General features: G+C 42.0%; 1 protein-coding gene across 10 annotated transcripts; it reads left to right on the top strand.

The window, feature by feature from the left end:
• The first annotated feature begins 93 nt into the window (after positions 1-93).
• On the top strand, positions 94-24,952 carry larp1b (La ribonucleoprotein 1B). 10 transcript variants are annotated; one of them, XM_018703959.2, is made up of 20 exons: positions 94-883; positions 2,841-2,902; positions 5,419-5,475; positions 6,126-6,357; positions 7,552-7,716; positions 8,963-9,088; positions 9,209-9,377; positions 11,680-11,824; positions 12,209-12,386; positions 13,431-13,636; positions 14,024-14,104; positions 14,528-14,887; positions 17,836-17,971; positions 18,258-18,427; positions 19,684-19,790; positions 20,171-20,331; positions 20,439-20,583; positions 22,054-22,163; positions 23,348-23,475; positions 23,556-24,952. In XM_018703959.2, exons 1-20 carry the CDS (start codon positions 523-525, stop codon positions 23,823-23,825), a joined length of 3,369 nt encoding a protein of 1,122 aa, XP_018559475.1. In that variant the 5' UTR covers positions 94-522; the 3' UTR covers positions 23,826-24,952. The 10 variants fall into 10 exon arrangements, with proteins under 10 accessions (XP_018559475.1, XP_050933945.1, XP_018559484.2 ...); XM_051077988.1 differs by having other exon boundaries at positions 17,833-17,971; positions 20,174-20,331; XM_018703968.2 differs by having other exon boundaries at positions 95-883; positions 17,836-17,947.
• The last annotated feature ends 1,065 nt before the right edge of the window (positions 24,953-26,017 follow it).

The raw sequence follows: 26,017 nt of genomic DNA, 5'->3' as shown, positions 1-26,017 counted from the left end.
TGATAAGTGAGATGAATTCAAGTCGCAGTGCTGCAGTACCGCGGTGTGGCCGCTGGGGGCAGCAGAGCCACTGTTTACAGGCAGGGAGCAGGAGGCTGCACGAGCTCCTGGCTGGTAGCGTGGAGTTGAAACCAGAGACTTAGAGGAGGTCGCAGTAGTAGTTTGTGGGGGAAAAAAGTTACAGAAACTCGTAGGTGAATCCATTCCGCTTGTGCCGTTTATATGGTGACACACTACGGACTCAGAGGTAACTACTCGTTGGTATGAAACAGTCGAACAGAGCGGTTAATAACTACATTTAGCTCGGGCTCGCTGACTTCTGCATGGTCGCTAGCTAGCTAACAGTTAGCTTCAGGAGCTACTTGGCTAGCTGGCTAGCGAGGTCCAGCCCAAAAGTTGTTTACCTCAAGTTGTGGATGTGGTCACCCCCTGAGCTTTTCACGACTTTTCTCTGGGATAAGAGAGCAAGGACCAACAATTCACACTGGATTTAACACTGTGCGCTGTTAGGAAACTAGCAGGATGTCCACAGAGGTCGAGTGTAGTCAGGTCGACTCCGGTTTGACAGCGGCCAGCTCCGGCGGAGCGGAGGAGAAGAACCAAAACAAGTCCGAGGGGCAGAAAGAACAACAAGAACAGGGGCAGAGAGGCTCGGAGAAGCCGCTACAAGACGGTAACAGCTCCGAGGCGGCGAAGAGCCCCGCGGACACGCACAAGAAGTGCAAAGAAAACGATAAAGAAAACGACCAAAGCGGCAACGCTGACTCGGCTGTTGAAGCGGTGAAGAGGAAAGTTGTTGAGGCTCCTCCGCCGAAAGTCAACCCGTGGACTAAGAGGACCACGGGCAGGGTGCCGATCAACAACATCAGCTCCCAGGAAAAAGGTGAGATTGCTTTTGAATCCCGCTCACATGATTAGGAGATTAATGGTGACTTAAACTTTACAGTATGGTTGCAGCTCCGCTCCCCCCCCCACCACCACCTCCACCACCTCCACCACAGGGCTGAGCACGTTGTTGCAGCAATTTGACAGCTTCACTGCGGGGAAATCCACCTTAACCTGCACCGCACGGGCCTGTCACACCTCATACGGGCTTATTTAGAGCTGAATTAAGTGCATAAACTTGAATGTCAGCGCAGAGTGAAAGAGGTGTAAGTGCTGGCATATTTGCCCCATCCCCCTCTGTGCTCGGATTGCTCCGGAGCACCACGTGTTGATTGCTGACAACTGCTACTTCTTTAGCCTTGTAACTTAGCTACTACCAACTAGCCTCCACGCTGCCTTTCTGCCCCCTTCATGGAGATGTGGCGGTGACACAGCGCCGGGGGTAATGTGGGTTAAATACAGCACACAAGGGGCCAAAATCAGCCTCAAGTTTGTGCTGCAGGGTTTGACTAAAAAGCTAAGACGAGCCAGGCTAACTGCTCCTGCTGCTCTAAAGACACGTTTTGCATGTCCAATGGCCTGGCTGCCTGCAGTTCCTCCCACCAGCCTGCTCACTGTCACTAGTGAAAGCACAAATTTGTGAAGAAGGTGGACGGGCAGGTGTAGGTGAGGGTTGTAAACTAATGATTTGGGTGAATCCAGCTGTTATTTTTGTGGTGTTTTGGATTTAAAAATATAAAGTAATGACAGTGGCTCCCTCAGGATTTACCAGAGCTCCCCAGTTGATCAGTGTGACACACTAATGATTATTTTTACATTTTTATTTCACCTTTTATACATGAAACTCACCTTGAAGTGCTTAAAAGGAAAAGCAGCTGACATTTAAAACAACAGCAGGGGCGGTTAGCCTGGCTGTCACAATCTATTAATTGTTTATTTTACTTTATTAATTGCTCATAAAGTGACAATAATTAAACTAAAGCCTGATGTCTCATGTCCAAAACCTAAACATGTTCAGTTTTTAAAGCCACAAAACAAAGAAAAGTAGAAAATCCTCACGTTTAAGAAACTTAAATCAGTAAATATTTGTAATTTTAATTGATGAATGACTTTAAATGTTTAGTGGAAGACACTGTTGCATTATGGGAAATGTTTCTTATAGCCCCAGCTTTATGGCAGTTTCATATGAAATTGCTGGTGTTCCCTTTTAATAATTGACAGATCTTGAGATGTCAGGATCAGATTGATTACTCCTTTCTATCTGATCAGCTGACTGATTAATCAGATAATCATTTCAGTGCTGGTTCAACTGTAACAAACCAGACCGTCCAGTCTGAGGTAAAACAGCTGCAGAATCAGACTGTTCGACTGAATTTGAGTTGTGAATGTGTGTCAGAGCGCAGAGCGACCAGTGGAGCTATATTTGAAGTGTTCGAGCACAGGCATCATTTTACAGCGTTACTGTACAGGGGCAGCTCAGTGGGTGGACGTCTGCAGGCTCGAGTCAGGCGGGCATACACCCATTCATGTGGAAGCCTCGGCCCTGCGCCTCTTATCAATCCAACCATCCTCTGCCGAGCGATAGGGACTGTCAGGGCTGCAGCGGGCCACTCCCAGCCTGCAGCTGCCTGCGGAGATGCGGCCACATACCGCCGCTGGCTGTACACAAAACACCCACAACTAGTTCAGTCGCTCGGTCCCTGGGGGTGTGTGGAGGGGGGGATATTTATTCATTCTGAAATTCCCAGTGCTGTTCACACACTCTCACAGCAGAGCATGCAAGAGTACATGACTCGACTTTTTAACTCCAGAGTTGAGCAACCTTCCAGGCCGGCAACCTGCTCGCTCGTGTTGTTAGATTAAAACTGTTAAAGAGGATTAAAACCTCTTTGGACTCAGGCCTGATCTGGTAAATATGATAATGTCTGTCTCACTCATTGATTCTGTATCTGCAGATCAACAAAACGCTCTGAAAGTCGTACGTGCCAGCAAGCCCAGAACGAGAAAGTCCAGCAAGGTAATGCTTTTTTTTTTTCCTTTTTAAAATGTCTCAAACATGAGGTGTTCAGAAGCTGTAGATGACAGGGTTATTGTCATTAATATATCTTGATATTTACTCTCACATCAACACTGAATAATCAGCTCATGTACAAATTTATGCTTTTAATTAAAATTAAATCAGTTAAAACAGTCGTAAGTCGTGGTCGTGTTGGAGCGCTGCCTTTCTCTTGCTTGTAAGTACACCGACATGTTTGGCTCTTTGAATCGAGCACAAGTTCATATTTTGCCACTGTTAACTTCTTCCAGGTAGTGACATGCAGGATGGGAAATTAACATCTGCTGGTAGCCAAATGTTAGCTGGTCTGAGCTGCTGACTGGTTGTTTTTGTTTGCTTTTCCAACCAGTTTTTCCACTGCAATTGTTTGAAATTAATGTTAGAAGGCAGACCAAATAATGTGACATATGTGAAAATGTTCGTATTAACATCAAATAAGTGATGATGATTTTTTTAAAAGGAGAAGTGTTGACATCTCTGACTGAAAAAAGGAAAGAAATTTGACAGTCAGTGTTTTAGCTTGACTCTCTGCTACACTTTATTTACTGGAGATTGGAACATTTTCTTCTTTAAAAAAAGTTATTTTATTTGTACATACGTGTAGTTACAACAGGTTTTCACCTTCCCACATACATTTACATTGCACCCTGATGACCCAGAATGCAGCCTGTTGGCATGTTCATGGTCAAAGTCAAAGTCACATGTCATGTTAAAGGTGCACAGTACACACACATTGTTTAGGCCAGTTGACATGGATAGATTTTGTATAAATATATATAAAACTATGCTTTATATGAGACCAAATTCATTGTATGTGTGAAGCAGAAACTTATAATAACTAGTTTTATTAGTTTTGTCTTCACCTGTCTGGTTTTGTCCAAATAACATTATTCAGTTTAGGCATGCAGCTTATGATAAATTTCATTATTGATTAATCCACGAGTTATTTTCTCAATTAATCAGTTAGTCACTTACTCTATAAAAGGCCAAAAAGTAGGAAAAACTTTCCCTGACAAGGTCCCAGAGCTGTTTACAAAGTCCAAAAATGTCTTGTTTGTTAAACCAGTGGTTCGGATTGTTGTTGTCAGTCAGCTAATCGATTAATTTACTAATCGCTGCAGCTCTTGATTCAGTTTACTGTTATATATGGCCAGAAAAAACAGCAAATACTCACATTTGAGAGGCTGGAAACGGCAAATAAAGATAAGTTAAGATTTATTTTCATGTTTTCAGTAAATTCTAGTGCAGCTTTAATGCTCATGATATATTGTCAGTGTACGACAGTTCAAATTCATTATAAAGTATTTTCTCAAAATTATAGTGTCGCAATACACAGTCTTGCCACTGGTCAACAGGGGGCGATAATGTGCCAAACTCTGAAACAACACACGAGCAAAGACAGTGAAGAAGACAGCTAGCTAGTAAACATGGATATAAACACCGCTGGATTTAAAATACTTTTTTATAAAAAGAGAAAGTTACTTAAATGTTCTGTGAGGAAGGAAATCCATTAAATATGTTTGTTAGAACTCAAACACACAGTGTGTTCTGGTGAGTAACACCGAGTGTAAACAGAAGCTTTGTTTGTTTACAAGAAAACTCCACAGGGCCGCTTTAACTCCCTGTGAACTGAGTGTAAACAAAACCCAGTTCCAAACATAAAATGTCTGTGAGCCGGCTTTTACCCCCACGTTGACTTTAACAGAGGCTTTCACAAAAAAAACAACAGCATCTAACATATAAATGTTTTCTGATGCTATTTTGAAATAAGAAAACACAGCAGCAGTTACTGTTAATTGACAAACACAAACATGCAGATTTTTAAACTATAAAATCAGCTTCTCTTGCTATTTTCTGTCTTTGATGTTGGATTAGATGTTGTCGCAAATACTTCATGTGTCATCTTTCACTGGTAGTAAGAAGGAAAGGTTTATTTTTTCCTGATTTGAGTGAACTGTTCCTTTTAACATACATACTGCCAAGGGGGAAAAAACGTTTCAGTCAGTTGGTGCATCAGCAAAAGTGATTTAAAAGCCAAAATACCCTTAAGGATGAATTTAGTTTTTTTCCATCACGCTGTAAATAAACACCCATTTGGATATTATCTCTGTAACAGAATGATTGTGATCATAATATCAGCATTACATGTTTCTGCCGGGCTCATTGTGCAGTGTAACTGTAAACCCTCGTCTGTCTAACCTTGATCTCATATCAGATTGTCCAAATTTACAACATTCACTTTGGTGGAAAGTGACTCCTGTTTATCATTTGTTGTTTGCAGTTTCCCCACAGACGGAGCACTGACCTCCTTTTTCTCCCCTGATGGTTTCTGCCAGAAGGGCACTTAGATTCCACCTGCTCCGCGAACATAACGTTAAAATAACCGAGACGAGTCCAAGTGACAGGGAGCGACTTGTGAACTCCGAAATGGTGATCTGTTGTCATTAATGCTTCTTGTTTCTTTCTCGGTTTCACAGTCAAGTGACTTCAGTGATATCACAAACTGGCCCACACCTGGTGAACTGGCCAAAGAGGTATGACGTGTGTGTGTGTGTGTGTGTGTGTGTTTTACATTAAATAATTTAAATAAAACACAGTGAAGGCAGCATTTTGTGCTGGTTTCCTTTTACCAGACTGGTTGGTTTACAGAGAAGCTTTTCTGACTTCTGCTCACTAGATGGAGCACTAAAAACAGCAATGCTGAGGTTTTAACTCTGCAGTCAGTCCTTACACTGTTTTAAAATTGAGTTTTGGGAAAAGAAAGCAGTATGTGCAAAGAAGAGCTCTGTCCTGACTTAAAACCTGTATTTAGTCGAGCATAATGTTTAAAATGGTGACAGCTTCATCAGAACAAAATTAAAGACACATACGAGTAATGGATTAATTTTGATTTCCAGTTGTGGTCGACATGAAATACCAGATGTCAAATCAGTCATCTTCTGATGAAAACCCTCATGCCAGGTGAAATAAAGACATTAAATATCCAAGAAAAGTTGAATTGAGGGTAACTTATTCTTGGATGAGAGGTGAAATTACTTCAGGAGCTAAAACACAAATGCAAAAATTGCAAAGAAAGAAATGACACAGAACCAGCAGACGAAATAGTTAAGAAGGAAAAGGCCACATTAAGTTCGATCGTCCTCTGAAAACATGAATAAAACCTGTTCTCTCCTTATTTTTCCAGCAACAACAAAATGTCCTCAACAACAACGGGAAGAAGCCTTCGTCCTCACGCAGAGACAAGGAGAAGAGGAGGGAGCGACCGGACAGGAAGTCGGAGAGCAGCCATGACGGCGGCGAGAGCAAAGAGAACCAGGAGGCTCAGCCAGACCCGCTGGGAGAGCTGCCCAAAGACGGAGAGTCGAAGGCGGCACAGGACGCCAAGAGCGCCAGCCTGAAGAAGAGGGGAGGTGAGGGTGAGGAGGTTTTCTGACTGGGTGAAGCATGTTCAGCAGCATCCTGTAAATGATCTGGATAAGGCTGAAGACAGCGGCTGCAGCCTTATCCCTTTTCACCGGACAGTGATGATTTCTTTGATTGCTGCATCGAGGGAGCATGTCATTAACTGTATTGATCAATCGCTGGTTGGTGCATGTTCTGCTGTGATGATCTATTTGTCGCACTTCCACTGATTCACTCCCGTCTTTACAGACGTTTAAAGAGAAATAACCGGCACCCAGTGTCTGTGGAGATTAATACGAGACACAGCACTTCATCAGCTCCTGAAGGTCTAAACCAGAGATGAAGTGAAGAGTTTTGTTCCAAAATTAGAGGAAATGATCCACTATAGATTCTCACAGGCTTTAAAAATCCTGCTGTGGTGGTAAAAATGAAAACTATTCTAAAACTGCCCAGAACAGCTCAGTTGTTGCTGACAAAACCAGGTCCAGGTTGATACCAGTCTCATGTCTGTACAATATATATATATATATGAATCTACAGCCAGCAGCTGCTTTAGCTTAGCTTAGCTTAGCTTAGCATAAAGGCTGGAAACAAGGGGAAGCCGCTAGCCTGACTCTAAGGAAAACTAAATCTACCAACACATCTAAAGTTTACGACATAAGAAACTTAAATGTAAAAGGAGGTTATTGTTGTTCAAACTCCTTCTGGTTCAGATTTAACATAGAGATGATCATATTAATAATTAGTGATCTTTATAGGTGCATTGTGTTGCCTCTTCTCACATGTTTCCAGTCTTTCCACTATGCTAAGGTGTTATAATGGAACCAATCTCCTCATCTAACTCTCAGCAAGAAAGTGATTCTTTTAGCAATTTTCTACAAAGTGTCCTTTAAAAGAAGAACAAACAGGCTGGACAGAAGACCTAACCTTGTTGGTGGAGATGATTAGTGATAAATATAACGATGAATAGGCAATCTGATCTGACAACTGACTGGTAATTCTTCATGTCCTGAAGGCAAGAACCTCTTGAATAAACCCCAAATAGTATTTGAATATCAGTAATTACAGCATTGACATTTAGAGCGTCCATCTTTATTTCTGAGTCACACACTGGTTTAATTTGAATTTTAATTTGTTCCAAACATGGATTTTCTACATTTTGGAGCAAAACTCTTGAAGCTCTGTTTTCGGTGTGCAATCATCGCTAGGTAACAAACGTAAGTGGGTTTCTCTGCCGCTGGAGGAAGCGTCCCGGGACGACAGCGACAAGACGCCCGGCGGGGGCCCGGACACAGAGCCCACCAGCGACTCGCCTGACCCCACGTCGCCCAATCACACGCTCCATAATAACAGAGCGCATGATAGCAGCAGGAGTAAGTGGCCAGAAGCTCACTGTTTTCTGTTCACGCCCTCAGTCTCTTGTTTCTGCTCCTTCAGCTCGCTGGTTTTGGCTTCGCTGTTTGCTGTCTCTCCATCACTCTGATATCACCTCATGTTTGCTCACTCTCCACTCCCCCTCCCAACTACCATCTGTCTTTCCAGAGCCTGCAAAGCTTTTTTTTTTTCCTGTGCTAACACATGGCAGAATGAAAGCATGGTACAAAACAGCTGTGATCAAACTGATAATTAAAACTAATCTAAAAACCTTTAACCTGAACACAGACCTCTGAGTCTTCTGCTTCAGACAGGTGATTCTCTGACAATATTATGAGAGCTAAAGAGAATGTAAACAGAAAAATAATATACATTTTTTGTCTTTTTAAAGTCATTTCTGTTGGTTATGATAACAGTTGCTGCACCAGCTTCATCTGGGGACATGTTTAGAATAGAGTCTCTGCAGACGTACTCACACAGGTTGTTAATAAACTCCAACTTTACCACAGCATTGGAAAAAACAAAATAACATCAAAATAAAGCCTAGGTTTAAAATGGTGATCGTGAACTCCAGCATCCTCGGTTCGAGTCAGGCCGGGGATGTTAGTTTGCATGTTACTCCCCATCTCTTTCCTTATTCCCTGTCATTTCTCTGCTGTCAAGTGACTCCATTTTAGATTATGTAGGCAACTTCTTATTTCAACTTTGATCCACACACAAAAAATTAGTTAATTAATCGAAACAGACAAGTAGAAAATTTCTCAACACCTTTTTTTTCATCTTAACTGAGACTGCTGCTTCTCCTTATCATGAAATTATATGAAATATCTGATTAAATTTTTTGACTGTTGGACAAAACAAGACAAATGTTGTAGATCTGCATTTGACCTTACACATCACAAACGATTAATCAGTTAATTATGAAAGTAATCAGATTAATCATTGTTGAAAATAAGCTTGAGTTGCAGCTCAACCTCTGATCATCTCTATGGAAGTGGAGAGAGAAAAAAAAAAGAGTTTGTTTACATCCTGTGTGATCATCTGACTGTTTCTCTGTCTGAGCTGTTTGTAGTGACGCTGCTAATTGTTAAAAAATTAACAGGTAGGTTATTTTTCATCAGGTTTACAAGCTGTTAATGTAGGATTTATCAGATTTTATCAGCCCCTCAGAGACCTATGTGACTTCTAGGTTGGGAGTGTGAAGTATCTGTCAGATCTGATGCTCTGATGTTTTCTTGTCCACAGGTTGGAGAAGAGAACCTCGGGACTTTGGGGACGACGCCTCCAGCGTCAGAAGTGATGGCGGGAGCATTCGCGGAGGAATACGAGGCCGAGGGAAAGGTCGCGGGCGCGGGAGAGGTCGTGGACGAGGCACGGCGTTTTAGTTTTCGCCACATTATTACACTGGATTACCACTCACAACTCACTACCACTTTGATGGAGCCTGTTTTCTGCATTTGAGTAATCGTTTCGTATTTCTCGCTCTTTCAGGCCGTTACGAATACTCTCAGAGCTTCCGGGACTCTCAGTCGTCTGACGGCTCCGTTCAGGTCCCCACAGAGTTTGGTACCAACATGGTTTACTATTACGACGACGGCAACAAGGTCCAGATGTACACAGTGGATGAGAAGCTTCTTAAAGAATACATCAAACGTCAAATGTAAGTGTTGACAACTTCCTTTTCTTTTCATTTAAAGCTGGTCGACTGCAGTGCAACAACAGACAGAGGCCAGAGAAAAGAAATAACACTGAGATCAATCCATTTTTTAACTTTTAACAGTTTTGCATTTTAATATCACCTTTAATATCAGCCTTTAAATGAATGACCTTTTGTGCTGAAACACAAATGAATCAGCAACTATTTTGGTTATTGCTTCATCTGTTGAGTCACTTTTCTTGCAAAAATGCGAAGCGTTCACTGGCTCCATTCTCTTAAATGAGACGATTCTTTGTCTTATATGATCGCAAACTGAATATTTTGAGGTTTTGAGCTCATGATCAAGGCATTTGAATGCACCACCCTGGGCTGTGGAAAGCTTTTTCTCTTATTTTCTACAGTGTTCCTCGTCAATACTTTATCGATTAGAGGGGAAAATAATTAGATTCACAGGTAATAAAAGAAATCATGAGTTGCAGACAAAATACACATTTAACTACGTCAAACACGTCCTTTCCAAAAGTCTCTTGCTTAAAAACTTTACTTTAAAGGACACTGCAGGACCTAATTAGCTCTGTAGTGAAGGAGGTAATGACATTTTGGCCTTGCTCATTCATCAGTATGATGTTAAAATTATGGCTGAAAAAGGTCAAGGTGGAAAATGTTTCACGCTGTGTTTTAACCGGCGGCTCCTTCAGAGTCAAACAGGGTCTGTCAGTCTGTCCAGCTCAGACCAGAGGTGTGTGTGAGCCCGACTGATAAGCAGTAAACAAGACGAGTGTGTGTGGGGTAGTAAAATCTCCTCTGGGGTTTTTTTGTCCTGCAGGGGGCAGCGTTCACTCTGTGTCTGACAACTTTGGCCTCATTACTGAAGCAGACTCAGAATAGTGGAGGGTGAGGTGGACTCCTAAATATAGTCTGAGTGCCTCGGAGGGGACAGGGGATGAATTATATTCAGGCCTGAGCAAGGAAATGTAAAAAAAAACTATTTCAGGGAGGAGGGTGAGGGAGGGAGAGAGAGTGTGGTGATGGGTGAGGGAGGGAGGGAGGGAGAAAAAGGGGGGACATTCTTGTCTTCTCCTCTCTCGTCTCCCTCAGCGTTATTCAGGCTGCTCACTCAGCCAGCGTTACTCACATAAAGCAACCACTACACACTACATACTACACTCTGCCTGCAGGCCGAGCTCGTGTGTGTGTGTGTGTGTGTGTGTGTGTGTGTGGAGGGGTGACTTTAAGTGGTATGACAAGTAATAGACAGAGAGATTTTCCAGTCTACAGACTTGGTGCCCTGTTCAGGAGACTCTACATTTATTGTGGCTTACAGAAGCATTTATAAGAAATTACAGTGTCTTGACATAAATAAATTTCTCTCCTGCTGCTGTGGCTGAGTATTGAACCTCAATATTTGACCTAAAATGTGTCTACAGCACCGAGTATCAAAAGTATTTAATGTCAAATTTGTAATTTAATCTCAAAATTCTGCCAGTTTTAGTCTAATATGTTCTTGTACCGCTTCCTTGTTTGGACAACATCTGATATTTTGATATTCATTTGCTTACGTTAAATGAAATCAGTGAAGTTTGTAGGAAAACATGTTTATATTTCTAAAAAAAGTCACATTCATAAGCGATGAACGTTTCAGTAAAATATCCTGTTTGTATTCATTTCTTTTGGCTGGATGATTATAAAAAAGTTAAGTTGTGCTTCAGGAAGGAAACTGTTTTGTAGCACATTTTATCTGCTGGGCTTTGGAGAGGAGGTGGAGACCGAGCTGTAAAATAACCTGTAATTTTGTAGTAAAATGAAATGTTTGAACACTGCAAGTGTATTTTTGTCGTCTTGTAAACGCACGAGGATTGGACCCCTTGAGTGCACAACATAAAAATAAAAGTCTGCTCTCTTTCCCTCAGGCAAAATGCCAAAAAATAATCCTAAAACTCATCCCACATCCCGTGGTAAAGCTGTTTTATCAAGCCAACAATCTAAAATCAAAGATATATATCTTTGCGACACAAAAGTAAAAAAAAGCAATGAGTTGCAACCAGAGAATATTTGATATTTTTGTTTAAGTAAATGACTTTAAACAGGATCAGTGAAGATATCCTGACTTTTAATGTTTTAATATGTGTAAAGCACCAAAAAACACTGCATCCTACACGTTTATGCTGATCTTGGAGCAGCTCTCCTGCCTCCTCCTCCTCCTCCTCCTCCTCCTCCTCCTTCTAATTCTCAGAGATCGCTCCTAATCAAGTAAAATTAAAAGTTTTTGATGAGCTCTTCTAATACATCCGCTGTCTTTCTCCAGTGAGTACTACTTCAGCCTCCACAACCTGGAGCGAGACTTCTTCCTGAGGAGAAAGATGGACGCGCAGGGCTTCCTCCCCATCTCCCTCATCGCCAGCTTCCACAGAGTCCAGGCCCTCACCACCGACATCAGCCTCATCATGGAGGTAACGTCACATCGTCGCTCAGTTCAGCGGCGCTGCTGTAAACGCCACAAATTAGACTCGTGCACTCTGTGAAGCTGCGTTGCATGTGTTGCCTCCGGGGATCAGACTAATTTTGTCACGTGGGTGTCGCTGTTTGCCTCCAGGTTATGTTTCGAGTCTCCTGGGTTCACAGAGATCTCAGGATAACTGGCACCTTCAGCAACTTTTAATCCCATAATGAGAGGAATTAGGTCAAGAATTATATTTGTGGAGATTAGTGCCACGAAAAAGCCACAAGAAATTACAGAATATTACCTTTAGTGAACCTGACAGTGTCCTTTATTAATTTAAAATAAAAGAAATTCACGGATATGTGTCCTTGTCTTAATGAATCCTGCTGTTCAGGCTCTGAAGAGCAGCACAGAGGTGGAGCTGGTGGACGACAGGGTTCGCTGTAAAACCGACCCGGAGCGTTGGCCCATCCCCACCCCACCCGTCGTGGGTTCCCCTCGGACCGACTTCTCCCAGCTCATCAACTGTCCCGAGTTTGTTCCCCGACAGACCCTCAGCTCCACGAACTCCGGTCAGTGTCCGACTCAACCCACAAAGTTCTTACAGTCAACAGTCAGCCACAAAAACTCACTAGAGCAACTTATCATGAGATTTGTTGATGATAAAAAGAATAGGCTGTGATTTATCCATTGAGTAATTCAGTCATGTTGGTTAATAATTACTCATTTGTGGCCACAAGTGATTTATACAGGAGTATGAATCAGTGATGGAAGGATAAGTTTATTATTCACACAGTTGATTCACAGAAAATTAATCACAACGTGTCATTTTTCAAGCAAAGTGACTAAAAAACTTCTCGAATGTGAGGATTTGCTGCTTTTCTCAGATATATTACACTAAATTAAATAAATTCTATAGATCAAACCATGAATCTGTTCATTGATTAGTGAGAAGTTGTAGCCCTGGTAAGGATGAGTGATAAGTGTGCACAAGGGCTGCAAGTAACCGTTATGTTCATTTCTGATTAATTTGCTGATAATTTTTGCGATTCATTGATTTGTCACAAAATGGTAAAGAAAGTTTTGGTAATGCAGTTAAACATCTTATTTTGTCTTTAACCTAAAAAGATTGATTTAGTTTTATTAGAAAATAAAGAAAAGCAGCAAATATTCACATTCTAAAAACATTTTATTTTCTAATTTTAGCCCTTTAAATGATTAATAGATTATCAAAGGTGTTGTAATATTGATGTTTCAGTTAATTTTGTGCCAGTTTGATGTGACTTTAGCTCTAATGTGCAAATAATAACAAAGATTTTACCTCTGGTCTCTTTCTGGGCTTCATAGAAACAGTTTAAATATATACATATATGGAATATATGAAGAACTATTAAAAGACAAATCTGCTAATTGTCAATATTAAACATATCCACACAACCTTTCCCTCTCTAATCACTTGTATTGTTGGTCAGATATAACCCTGCAGAGCAGAGCAGTGCTGAAATTTTAGGCTTTAGCACCTTGTGCCTAAATGCGAGCTGACAGTGTGACGTGTGATTTTTAAAGCAGTGCTGGAGGTCGTCTTGAGTGTCTGTGCGATGTGTCTGGTTTTTCAGCTTCATCGCCTGTGAAGGAGACTCCACCCGAGTCCGCCGGGCCTCAGGACTCAGCTGAGCCCAGCTCCTCCTCCTCCTCCTCCGGCCTGGAGTCAATACCCACCGCCAACGCCTTAAAAGACGACGATGTACCCGCCCCCAAACCAGACCCCGACGCCTGGATCCATGTGGAGAAACGCCACAGACAGGCCACTGGAAAAGCAAAGGTACTGAAGGCGAAGGCGGGGAAAAGTCACCAGGAGCTCTGAAGCCTGTTGTTCCCAGAGAATCAGTGTCTAAAATTTACTTTTTGGCACAGGAGCTCGTAGGCAAATGATACAGCAGCTATTGTTGTGGTTTTATTGTTAGGCTCAGTTCAGGTTTAGTGTACGGTGGCCTTCAAGGACAAAGTTTGAGAACAGGAAAGTACCACGGGAAGTTAAATAAAGTTAAATAAAAACACATATACAGCACAAGTGTATCATATTTCCATCTTTGATCCTTTCCATCATCACTTTCCTGTTGCTCATCACTTGTTTTCTGTCCTCGCCTGTCGTTTCCTCCCCCCTCTCTCTGTCTCTGTGTTTTTATGTCCTCCATCTTTCCACCGGCAGCACGTCAGTGATGACGTGTGTGTTGTCGGCTCCTCTCCTCCTCCTCCCTCAGCGCTCCCATCTGACTACCTCCCCTCTGCAGTTGAGTACTTCCTCCTCTCACTCACCCACCTCAGCTTCTCCTCTCCCCTCTTCTTCCCCCGTTTCATGGCTCACATTAACCGCCATACTTTGTACATTTCTCACACAATTTATCTCTTAACTCAGTCATATTTATTTTTCAACCTTTTAACTTCATCTGTTAAAGGAAAACTCTGGTATTTTTGAACCTGGGCCGTGTTTTTCCATGTTTTTGGGTGTAAATGATTCATAGAGACAATCATTGTTGTGTTTTTAGCTCTGACAGACATTATGGACAAGATTCCTACAGAGACAGACCATTTTATGAGGAGTAAGATCCTTTTTAGGTGTTGATGTTAGGTTAGATGTTCACCTTTCTATAATCCTCTCCTCAAGTTAAATGTAGTTTTCTTCTTCTCTGGTCCTTTCCACTGTGTCGTCCAGGGGGACAGCAAGGCCCCTCCTCCCAGCCACCAGGCTCCCCCACAGGCCGAGCCCGATCAGGAGGAGCTGGACTTCCTATTCGACGAGGAAATGGAGCAGTTGGCACCGAGGAAAAACAAGTTCACCGACTGGTCAGACGAGGACGACTCGGACTACGAGCTGGACGACCAGGACGTCAACAAGATCCTCATCGTCACCCAGACCCCTCCTTACCTCCGTAAGCACCCCGGCGGCGACCGGACGGGCAACCACGAGTCCCGAGCCAAGATCACCGCGGACCTGGCCAAAGCCATCAACGACGGGCTGTACTACTACGAACAGGACCTGTGGAAGGGGGAGGAACAGATCGAGTGCACCAAGGTAAGAAAAACATGGAGGGAAATGTCTTTGGATTGACAGTTAATTAAAAATACATCAACTTAGGGAACCAAACATGAAACATGTCGCTCGCAGAGACGTGAAGAAGAGCGCTGACAGTAGCAAAAAGACAACCAGTCCTATAATTCACATACAACACGTGTTTCAAGTCATGTCCAAACAAGTCCCAGCACCACTCACAGAAAGGGCTGCAGCTAACATGTCACAGGATCCTTAAGTTTCATGTTTATTACAGCAAGACTTGTTCTAGTTCAAGTTTTCACCCCTTTATCTTCAGCTATTCAATTTCCACAAAAGATTGTTGTTTGTTTCCCTAGTTCTGGAGTTTTTCAGTTGCAGATATCACAGTTTGCCCCGGTGTCGTGGAATTGTAAACGTTAAAATTTCCATTTTCTCTCTGCCGACTGTTTGTGACATTTTTACGAATTTAAAATGCTCAAAAGCTCCACGTGCACATTGTGGTGAAATAGTTTTGTTAGCTGCTCTTTCCAAGGTCAAGAATGAACTTTCAGTCTTCATATAAAACATGAAATATGACATGAAATATTCCTTTAAGTTCCTGCATCTGTAGTATATATCTCTTTATTTGTCTTTGTCCAGAGGTTTCACTGAAACGTGCTCTAGGTTTTCAGACATTTAATATTTAAGCTCTTGAGGATAAATTAAGTGAATTACTGCTGCCTGAAGCTTATTATTAAATCACCAGGTGTCTGGTCGTTTGGCCTTGGCAACAACTGATTCACTTCCTGTTATTGAATCCGCCGCTCCGTCGTTAACTACTGAATTTTTCAGCTTCGTCCAGCCACAGTCACTGTGCCAGCTGAGTCGACAGCGTCACACTGTGTACGCAGCACGCTCTGATGCTTCAGTAGCTTTATTTTCCACAAGCAACGCTCCTCATTCATTCATTCATTCATTCATTCCTTATCTTACAGTTTGAGACTAAACTGAATCTTCTGACTGTCTTGCTTCAGTACAGTTATGATCAGCGTTTACAGACTGCAGTAACGCTGACGTTTCCTTTTACCAGAGCTTGAAAAATGCTGAATATCTTTCTTTAAACTTAATTTGTGGCAGCAGGGAGATTTTAGGGAAAATGCAGAGTAAATGTGCACACACTGTATTCACAGAGAGGAAGCACAGATGCAAAGAAGGACCTTGGGACTTCTGTAAAAAGAACCAAAACAAAGGCCTTTTCCTTGTTAAATTAAAATAAACTTGCACTCTGCTGGTGTTATCTGTTTCAGGAGCTCATGACAGAGCTGTTCAAACCTCACACCGTGCACAGGGGGGGACAAAAATAAACAACTATTTATCGCCCACGGTACGAGCCTCCAGACCACATGTGTGTCACACAGCTGCTTCCAGAGCCGAGTGACCTGCTTTCAGGAAAAGCTGCATCGTCTGCAGAAACGCTGTGTGGAAACACTATCTATAGGTTACACAGCATTATTTAATCCTATCTTTTAAAATGGACATGATGATGTAGTAATACATCATGCTGCAGGATCAGTATGCAGTTTGGTTTACAGCAGTTACAGTATTATAAAGTGTTGTATAGTGATTCTCTGTGACTCATGTACAGTGGCAGACACTGGTCCTTCATTTACTTTACATTTATTTATATACATGAACTAAATTAGCAAATAAAAACACACTTTCATCAGCAGCTGAACACTTCCTTCTAACCTTTAGAGGAACAAAACATCACTTTTTTTCTTTAATACAACTCAGAGCAAAAGTTGAACATAACCTTAGAAAGTGAAGTGAAAGTTGGGGAAAAAGGATTTGTGTGCTGGCTTCATGTCACCAAAACCCTCACACAAATTAATCAGGTTTAAGGTGTTTTCCTGCTACATACAAACTGATCCTCTGTCAGACTTTGATTTAGGTTTGAAGAAGTTTTAGTTTTGAGACTTAAGACGTGTTTTATGCACAAGTAGGTGCAAGTTAACGCCACCAGCTTTTCCATGTGTGTCAGCAGAAAAACTGAAAAGATAAATGTCTTCTTATTTTTGCTGTTCCTCATTGCTGACTTTTAACATGTAACTATGAGTCAACCTGCATCCAGTACATCACAAATACGTGATATTTTATTGGTTTAACTGAAGGTTTACTGTGTAATACTGTCCCACTCTCTCTCTTCAGTATAAAAAGAAAGAAAATGAAACTGAAGTAAAAATCATTCATAGTAATAATATTTGCTCAGTGTAAAAGCTACGAGATAAAACCAACAAGTATCAGTCCTTCGTCGTCGAGGTTTCAGCGTCGTCAGCTCGTTCTGGGCTCAAAGGTCGTCAATAATGTCGCCACATGTGGGAAATGTCACGTCTGAACACACACACACACCAAGGTCACCTGGGCTTTTTTTTGTTTTTTTTTCTCCTCTCTCCTCCTTCGGACGCTGATGTGTAAAGTTCAGAGTCCGCTGCACAGCTGCAGTGTGTCACACACACATATCGTCTATTTTTACCACCATGTCGCACTGTTATCAGTTCAAACAGCCTTTAACTCGGCCAGAGAGGTCGGATTATTATTTGTTCACATCTGAGGGCAGTGCAGGAATACTTTATACTGTCTACTACTTTATACTGACACAACTGCAGCACAAAGCTGAGTTAATCAAAACCTTTTTTACCCTGAAGACCAGTAAAACTTTACTGATATTGATTTTTTTTGATTGTTAACATGATTATCTCTTCACATATTTAACCCAGATTAAAACAAGGGATGCATCTTAAGATCCTTTTCATTACTGATTAGTCGTTTTGTTCATAAAATGTCAGAAAATATTGAAAAAAGGTTTATTTAACACCTGTTTTTGTTGAGTTTTGATTTCTGATGTTTCAGGAAAATAAATCTTAAATTCTTCGTCGATAAGAAGCAGCTGAAGTCTTGACCTTTGTTGTTGTTCTTGTCCTCCTCAGCAGGAAGTGGAGAACTTCAAGAAGCTGAATGTCATCAGTAAAGATGAGTTTGACACGCTCACCCCCAAAGTGCCCGTTGACCCGAACCAGGAAGTCCCACCTCCTCCGATGCCGGGTGCGTTGATGGAGCTGCCGTGCAGTTAGTTTCACACTCACTGAGCATCCTGTCTGCTGCTCTCTGCACTTTTAACCACACCCTTGTTGTATTTCCTAAACGTCTCCCTTTGCTGTGCCAGTTCCTGATGCCAGTTTCTTCATTTTTGCATGTTGATAACAAAACAAAGAAAGAATAAGCTGCTACAGTCTTTTGATCCAGTGCACTCAGTCATTTCACATCACATGAACGTTATGTAATTATAACTGTAGGAGAATAATCAGTAGATGATAATCAAGTGTTGTGAATATTCATTTGTGTGTGTTCTCAGTGGACAGCGGAGCAGAACTGGCCCGCTCTCTGCCAACAACAGTCCCCGAGTCGCCCAGCGCCCACCAGCCCCGAACCCCCAGAACGCCTCGCACCCCTGGACGCCAGGACCCCAACAAGACGCCACGCTTCTACCCCGTCATGAAGGAGAGCGGCACGGTCGATGGACAGGTAGAAACAGTCCTTTATATCAGACTAACAACAGAGAATTATCATGAGGTGGACGTGGTTCTTCAGGTTGTTGTTGTACTGGACTCTTTCTGAGTTTATAACGGCACTAATGATCAGGGCAACAATCGAGCTCAGAAGTTAAGAGCATTTTCTAAAAGCTTTATAACAAACGCTCTTTAATTTTTGTTCCCCAAAGCAACACTTAAGAGCGAGTGGACGATGTTAAGAGCTTCTTAATGTCAGTTGTCTGTGTTTGTCCTTGAGCTGATGCAGAAAATATGCAGCCAGGAGAAGAACATCAGCCAGAACAGACCGATGTATTAAACAAGAAGAGGGAGAGGACACAACAGCTGCTGAGTTCATTTGTGTGCAAGTTATTTTCTACACACGAACTTTAATGTTCAAGATTAAAGAACAGACTTTTAAAAAAATGAACAAAAAACAATAAAAAGTTGTAGTTTTTGTTTCTTCTTGCAGATTCTGGAGCTTCTTAAGATGCTTTTAGTTTCCTATGAGTGGGTAGGAAGTTTTCATGACTAAGACTGTCTTTATTTACAGTGCTTTTGTGAAACACAGAAGAAGGTTTATAACGATCATCGTAGCCTCACAGAAAACTGGTGTGACTCAGCTTAGCGCCCCAGAGTTCAAGTTTCCCTTTTACTGTTCTCTTCCCTTTTTGTTGCATATTCAAAGATTTTCCTCTGAGCAGCTCTGAAGTCTCCTTATTTATTCAACATTTATTAACTGTGTGTAATGACAGCAGCAAACACACTGATTCCTGTTTACTTGTGCTAAATCTGATTTAAATGCTAGTGCTTTTGTTGCAGTTATTCTCTTTACGTCTCATTCTCTTCCAAATGCAACCTGAGCTTTTTCCTGTTGTGCTCAGTGAAGCACTGAGAGCTGTTTTGCATGTGCTGCACATGTTTCAGTCTGTTTTGCATGTGTGTTTGCGAGGTTACAAAAAGGCTCGTGTAACATTTGCAAATACAAATGTGTTTGTTTTCACCTGCACTGAGAATCAAATGTATTTTCAGCCACTGAAGGCCAACTCAGAGGAGGAGTTTCAACAAATATTTTAATGTAGCTCTTTAATTTTTCCCTGTAATCTCCCTCTAAACTAAAACCAACTCTAAAATACATAAACTCAGTCAGTAATCAGGGATCCTCTGCACCTATGAGGTTACAGATTTACACCAGGTCCTGTCCTTTTTGTGTGAATAACATCAATCCGTCGTTGTGATTTTCCGCTCCAGATGCCGAGGAAGAAGAAGACCCGCCACAGCTCCAACCCTCCCCAGGAGGCGCACATCGGCTGGGTGATGGACTCCCGCGAGCACCGGCCGCGCTCCGCGTCCATCAGGTCCGACCGCTCGCTTCTCTGTAAAGCTCCGCCTCTTCACGACTGTTGTTTCAGTTGTAGATGAAGTGGACAAAAGAAGAACACAAACCTGTCACTTCCCTCTTTCACTCTCTAACCATTCATCATCCAACACAGTTGACCTTTAGTCACTTCTCTGTGTCCGTACGCACAAAACAAGATGAAGAAGTGCTTCACAAACTGGTAAATTACAGATCTCCAGTCAGAGATTCAGTATAAGATCTACATTTTCCTACACAACAACACAAATACACAGTAAGAGCGAGTAGCTCGGCGAGGTCACGACGTTATTCTAAAGGATATAAGATTAAATACGTGTTGAAGACTATAATCGCTCAAACGATTCTTCCGTCCTCCCACAGCAGCTCCAACGCCTCTCCATCAGAAGGAGCTCCGCTGTCAGGAAGTTACGGCTGCACCCCCCAGTCTCTGCCCAAATTCTGGCATCCATCCCACGAGCTGCTGAGGGACAATGGCTTCACCCAGCAGGGATACCACAAGTACCGCCGACGGTGCCTTAACGGTACAGAACCGGAAGAAACGACATTGTTTTTGTGTCACGTATTGATGACATGAAGCCGTTTTTCTCCTCTTTAACGACTGAGTTGGTGTCTGTTATTTTGTTTTCAGAGAGGAAACGGTTGGGGATCGGCCAGTCTCAGGAGATGAACACCCTCTTCAGGTTCTGGTCCTTCTTCCTGAGGGACAACTTCAACAGGAAGATGTACGAGGAGTTCAAACAGTACGCGGTGGAAGACGCCAAAGAAAACTACAGGTGAGACGGTCGAATGAAGCCGCTGATTAAACGCTGCAAACACATTCCTGCTCCTGAGGCAGCGACGGAAAAATATTGGCTTAGACAGCAAACAGCAAACCTGAATTTCCCATGAGAACATCCTCTCTTTCTTTCTTTCTTTCTTTCGTTCTTTCTTATTTACTGAATCTTAGAAGATGGTGAAAAATGACCACATTGATCTTTTCCTCATAATTATATGTCTGATAATGTAGATCTGCAGCCCAGCTGATCGATGTCGCTGCAGGAACTGAAGTTTTAGGTTCTTGTGCTTGTCAGGACGATTACGAGGGGGCGCACAGAGTTTTAGTTTTGGTGTTTTGAGTGTAATAAATCTGCTGTTCAGAGGAGTGATATCACCCCTCAGATCAGCTGATGCATTTAATTTAATGCGTCTCTAACAAACATATCTGTAGGAGCCACACTGGAGGATCGACAACATCTCAAACAGATGAGGAGATGCTGTTGGTAAATGGCAGTAATTATGGTATTATGAGATCCAGACTTGTAATTATGAGATACTGAGCTATGATTATGAGTAAACGCCTCTTTTTTTTGTTTGTTTGTTTGTGAGTGCAGCTCGAGTTCATACTGAAAGGAAATTGTTTGTTTTTGTTGGATCAACTCTCTACAGGGAGAAACTGAGAAAAGCAGCAGACTTTTGACGTTTTTTGCTTCATCATCAAGATTTCTGACGATTAATTACACATCACCTCAGCACGAGTAAAGCTCAGTATTCTGAGTTGCTGTGTTTTTGATCACAGTGTAGTTTTGGTTTTATGCAGTGGGCTTTGATCGGGTTTCTTCAAGCTAAAGGTTGAGTAGTAAAACGTTTTAATTTCCTGGAGAGTTTGGTTTACAGACGGCATTTAAAGGCAGCACTTCAACAAATCAACAAAACCAAAGGAAGTGGAGAAGGAAGAAAAAAAGCAGCGAGACAGAAAACAGGGAGTTTTCCTGTTAATGTTCCCTGGATAGCTGCACAGAGGCTAACATGCTAATTAAAAGCTGGTGAAGTGATCGTCGTTATTCGACAGCTGCAGGGTTAACAGTTTGCACTGCACTGTTTGCCTGAAGCGCCCACACACACACACACACACACCTGCCAAACCCACATTCTTGTCTACATAAGTGGGCGGCTCAGCCCTGCATGTTGTGTGAGAGCAGACACTGTAACCACCCCATCAGCTGTTTACGCAGCCGCTCGAGTCGACTTGATTTAACCAAACACGGGTCGACTCGTCCGTCTGGTTCTGGTTGAAGTCATTAATAATCCGCGAGACAAAGCTTCTGTGAAATGTGGGAGACGACTGTGGGGAGGGGGCTGAGAGGGCTGAGGGGCCCATCAGTGTAAATACACTTGTGTCTGACTGGATTTGAAGCTGAGTGCCAGTTGTTTGCTTGTTGCCGAGGTCAGAGTGCAGGTAAATATTAGTCTTTTCCTCCCTGCAGGTATGGACTGGAGTGTCTGTTCAGATACTACAGCTATGGCTTGGAGAAGAGATTCAGGTTAGATCTGTTCAAGGACTTTCAAGAAGAGACCCTCAAGGACTTTGAGAAAGGTAATTAAGCATGAAAAAGGTAACAAAGCTGTCCCAGACCTCACCTGGTTCACCTGTATTTTCAAAATAAAATCACATCACATCTGGGGTTTAACACTTTTATTCATTCTTTTTTTCCCTCAATTTAACAAAACACAGTGGAGAAAATAAACAAAAATAAAATATGTTGTTAACTCCCAGAATAAAAAAAACATAATATCTACATTATAATAGGTTTACATGTCTAAAGCATCAAAATTAAAGAAATAAAAACCATTTTTCACTGGTTTATAAATAGTTAATGAATGATTGATGCTACAGTTTAACATGAGATCATCATTAGTTTTAAATACATTTAGAAATGGTTTTAAACCTGCTGTGTATGTGTGCAGGTAACAAATACTTAATAATGTTAAATTGTTAGAAACTGATATATGAATATGTAATTTATCTGTATTAGTACGCTCCTAAACCTAGCCTTCAGATTTATTTATTTATTAAGTGTTCATTTCCCTGTAAACAGACTTTCACCCCTCTGAGCCGAATGTGTAAAAAATGAGGAAAAGCGGGATTAAAGTCGATTTCTCAACACAGTGAGTGGCTCAGTGAAGCAGAATGGAGGATTGCCAGTGAAGGCCTCGGCCACTTATTTCCAGCCGAGTTATTTTGGTGTCCAGTAAAACGTTTCCCGTTGAAACCCCCTCAGACTGGAGACCGATCTGTCGGAGAGATTATAGTTCAGACACAAGACTAAACAAGAGCGAACATGAACTGTCACCAACACATACTGTCCTCATGAGTCATAACCAGTTATCCACAACACACACACTAATGAAAGAAGTCATGAATTTCGAGATATTTTACTTTGATGTTGCAGTTTGAACTCAAAAAATCCAGTAGCTTGAAATTTGTCCGACTCTGAAAATAACCAGGACGAGCAGTCGAAGCTGCTTCCACAATTAAGAAGTTATTATAAAGTAAAGGAAGTCGTTTTTATCGACATTAACTGTGATGTGTTTATAAATATGTCTAAATACACACATCATCACTCATATATCATCATCACTGCTCCCAGTTTTCTGTATCGTGCACCATATTTATCGTGTTGTATTGGAGGAGTTAATGAGGGTCGTCGTTTCTACTCAGTTTGTTTAAAAGGAGCGAGCTGTTGATAATGTCCTCCTCCTCCTCCTCCTCCTCTCCAGGTCAGCTGTATGGACTGGAGAAGTTCTGGGCCTTCTTGAAATACTCAAAGATGAAGAACCAGCCCATCGACCCGAAGCTGCAGGAGCACCTCTCCCAGTTCAAGAACCTGGAGGACTTCAGGGTGGTGGTGAGTGTCCGCTGTGAATGAGACGAGGAGGAACTGATGGTGGTGTTACACAGTCTGACCTTTGACCTCTGTGCCCGCAGCCCCCGATGGGAGAGGAGGGAGGCAGGAGGAGACGTCACTCGTCCTCGGCCGGGGACGAAGGGAGGCGTCGGCGACATCCTTCCAACACTACCTCAAAGCCAACGCAGGCCTCCAAATCCTCCAGCAGCGCCACCGCCGCCGCCGCTCAACCTGCCGCCGCCGCTGCACAGAACACACCCAAAGACAACGCCCAGAAATCAGCAGCCAATCAGGCGAAGAAGACGGAGGCTGGAGGCGGGAAGAAGGAAAGCGTCGCACCAAATAAGTGAAGCTCCCTCCCCGAGGTGTGTGGGTTTGGATAGAAGAGACGCAGAGCGAGGCGGCAGCAGCAGCGGCGGCGGCAGCTCTGAGCTTGGCGTTCGCTCTTTTCAGCAGCAAACTGTTTGGGTATGAAGAGAGACTGAGCGTGGTTGACTTAATTTGATCGTTTTTATCAGTGCATTTCATTTAAAAGCAAGCAAGCAAGCATAGGCAGTGAGCTTAAATCTGTGCGCCTGACAGCTCATAATGTTTACACACACACACACACACACACACACACACACACACACAACAAAAATGCATTCCCTGCATTTTGCCTTTTATTCTCTCGAATGCCAAACAAAGTTTGTTGATCTCCACAATCTGTAAACGGCTCTGGTCTGTGAGGAGCTGCTGAACTGTGATTCTATTTTGCCAAGATGAGTCTTGTGTGCCTTAATCTGATTTCACCAGGACGACTGGAGGGCGATCGGCGGCAAAATAATCCAAATTCTGCTTTTTTAAAGTCTTCCCATCCGATTATTTGAGGTTTGTTTAAAAACTGACACCACTTAGTTTTTTTTTTTCTCGTCTTGAGACGTAAATATCTTCCGTTTTCATCGTGACAATCGTAGTGTTGACAGCTGCAGTCGTAAAAACTTGTGAAGGACTTGACCTCCTCCTCCTCCTCCTCCTCCTCCGCCTCCCTCGCCACACAGAGGCTGCTGCTCCATGACAGATGTGCCCTGATGTGTTTCTTAGTCTGACTGACAGCTGAACTATCGCGTTGGTTTTTAATTAAAACCAGGAAAAAAATTATGACAAATTTCTCTGGGAAGCTTTAAGCTTTAAAAAAAGTCCCGTTTTACACACCGTAGTATAATTTATTGTTTTATTTTTGTTTTTATTTTTCCATTTACTTGATTGATGGAATAGTCTTAGGTAATCGATGCAGTTTTAAATGGCTTTTGCTGTTGAATATGATAAAAAAATGTTTCTGCTGGAATTATGGGTGTGAGCTAGCATCATAAAACTACAGTATATTTTAGCTTGGAAGTTTACTTCATATTATGTTTGAGGCTTGGTGCTCTAGAGCACTTTAATCGTTAACTTTCCTTTACTTTCATCAGTGGACTTAAGAAGTTTTAGAGTTGAATTTAAAAAGAAAAAATGTAAATACTATAAAAAATCATTTGCTATTCAATTATCCTTTTGATTTTAAGAAGTGATTTATCGGTAATGTGGTTTTTGAGTGTGTTTTAGGATAAAGCAATGCATGTTAATGAATTGTAAAATGCAAAAAAATATAAAATAACAGTTGATTGTACGAGTTTGTGTCTGTGTGATCTGTCCTACTTTGTTTTATTTACCTCTCCACCACCTCTTTCTTCTTCTTCTTCTCTACCTCATGACATTTTCTGGTGCCAAGTCATCGAACCTGATCAGCAGGTTTTTGTTCCCAAGAACAAGCTCAGAGTGAAGTTCATCAGCTGTCATCAAACACAACTGTCTGATGATCTCTATCAGCTGTAAATCTAAAGTAAGATTTGTTCCCTCTGGTGCTTTTCACCACTTACCGTCTCCCAGCAGTGTAAACAAAAGCAGTGAGGAGGAGAAAGTGTTTACACAGAGTGCAGATAACAGCTGAATAAAAAGGAAATGCCAGTGAAAGTGAGAAAGTGTGAGCAGAAAAGCAAAAGACAACTAACTTTAAATAGAAAAGGGTTGTGATCCCAGTAAAGCCAAATAATTTCTTATAAAGAAATTTGATTCATATTTTGGCCTAAAAATTCTTCATCTTTTCTACATAATTTCACACCATTTTCTTTTAAAAACATGACACGAACAGATGAGTAAATAGACATAACCAGTCAGCAAATATTTTTAAAGAAGTAGTTTGTGTTTTTAAGTTTTTTTTTTTCCTGATTTCGTGGCTGTTTTTTTGACACTACGGGTCGCGATGGAGGGACAAAAACCACCAAACTGAAGTCTCTGCTCAAACAGTGGTAGGCGGGTGTTCTGCTGCCTTCACGTGTTCCTCGTAAACCCCCCACTCCAAAGTAAACTCTGGCTCAACAGAGGACTTCCACCCACGTGAAGTGCTGTAACAGTAGAGGTTATACTGAGGTTGTTGTGGTGTAAAACCTCCGAGAAGTTAAGTTTAAAATGCGTCTCTTGTTTTCCTTAGAAATGATTTTATAAACTAAACTTTGTTTGTGAT

This window comes from Lates calcarifer, linkage group LG19, assembly GCF_001640805.2.
Source record: "Lates calcarifer isolate ASB-BC8 linkage group LG19, TLL_Latcal_v3, whole genome shotgun sequence".
Taxonomy (NCBI): domain Eukaryota; kingdom Metazoa; phylum Chordata; class Actinopteri; family Centropomidae; genus Lates; species Lates calcarifer.
Note: the sequence above shows the minus strand (reverse complement) of the source record. Positions and strands in the feature narration are given on the sequence as shown.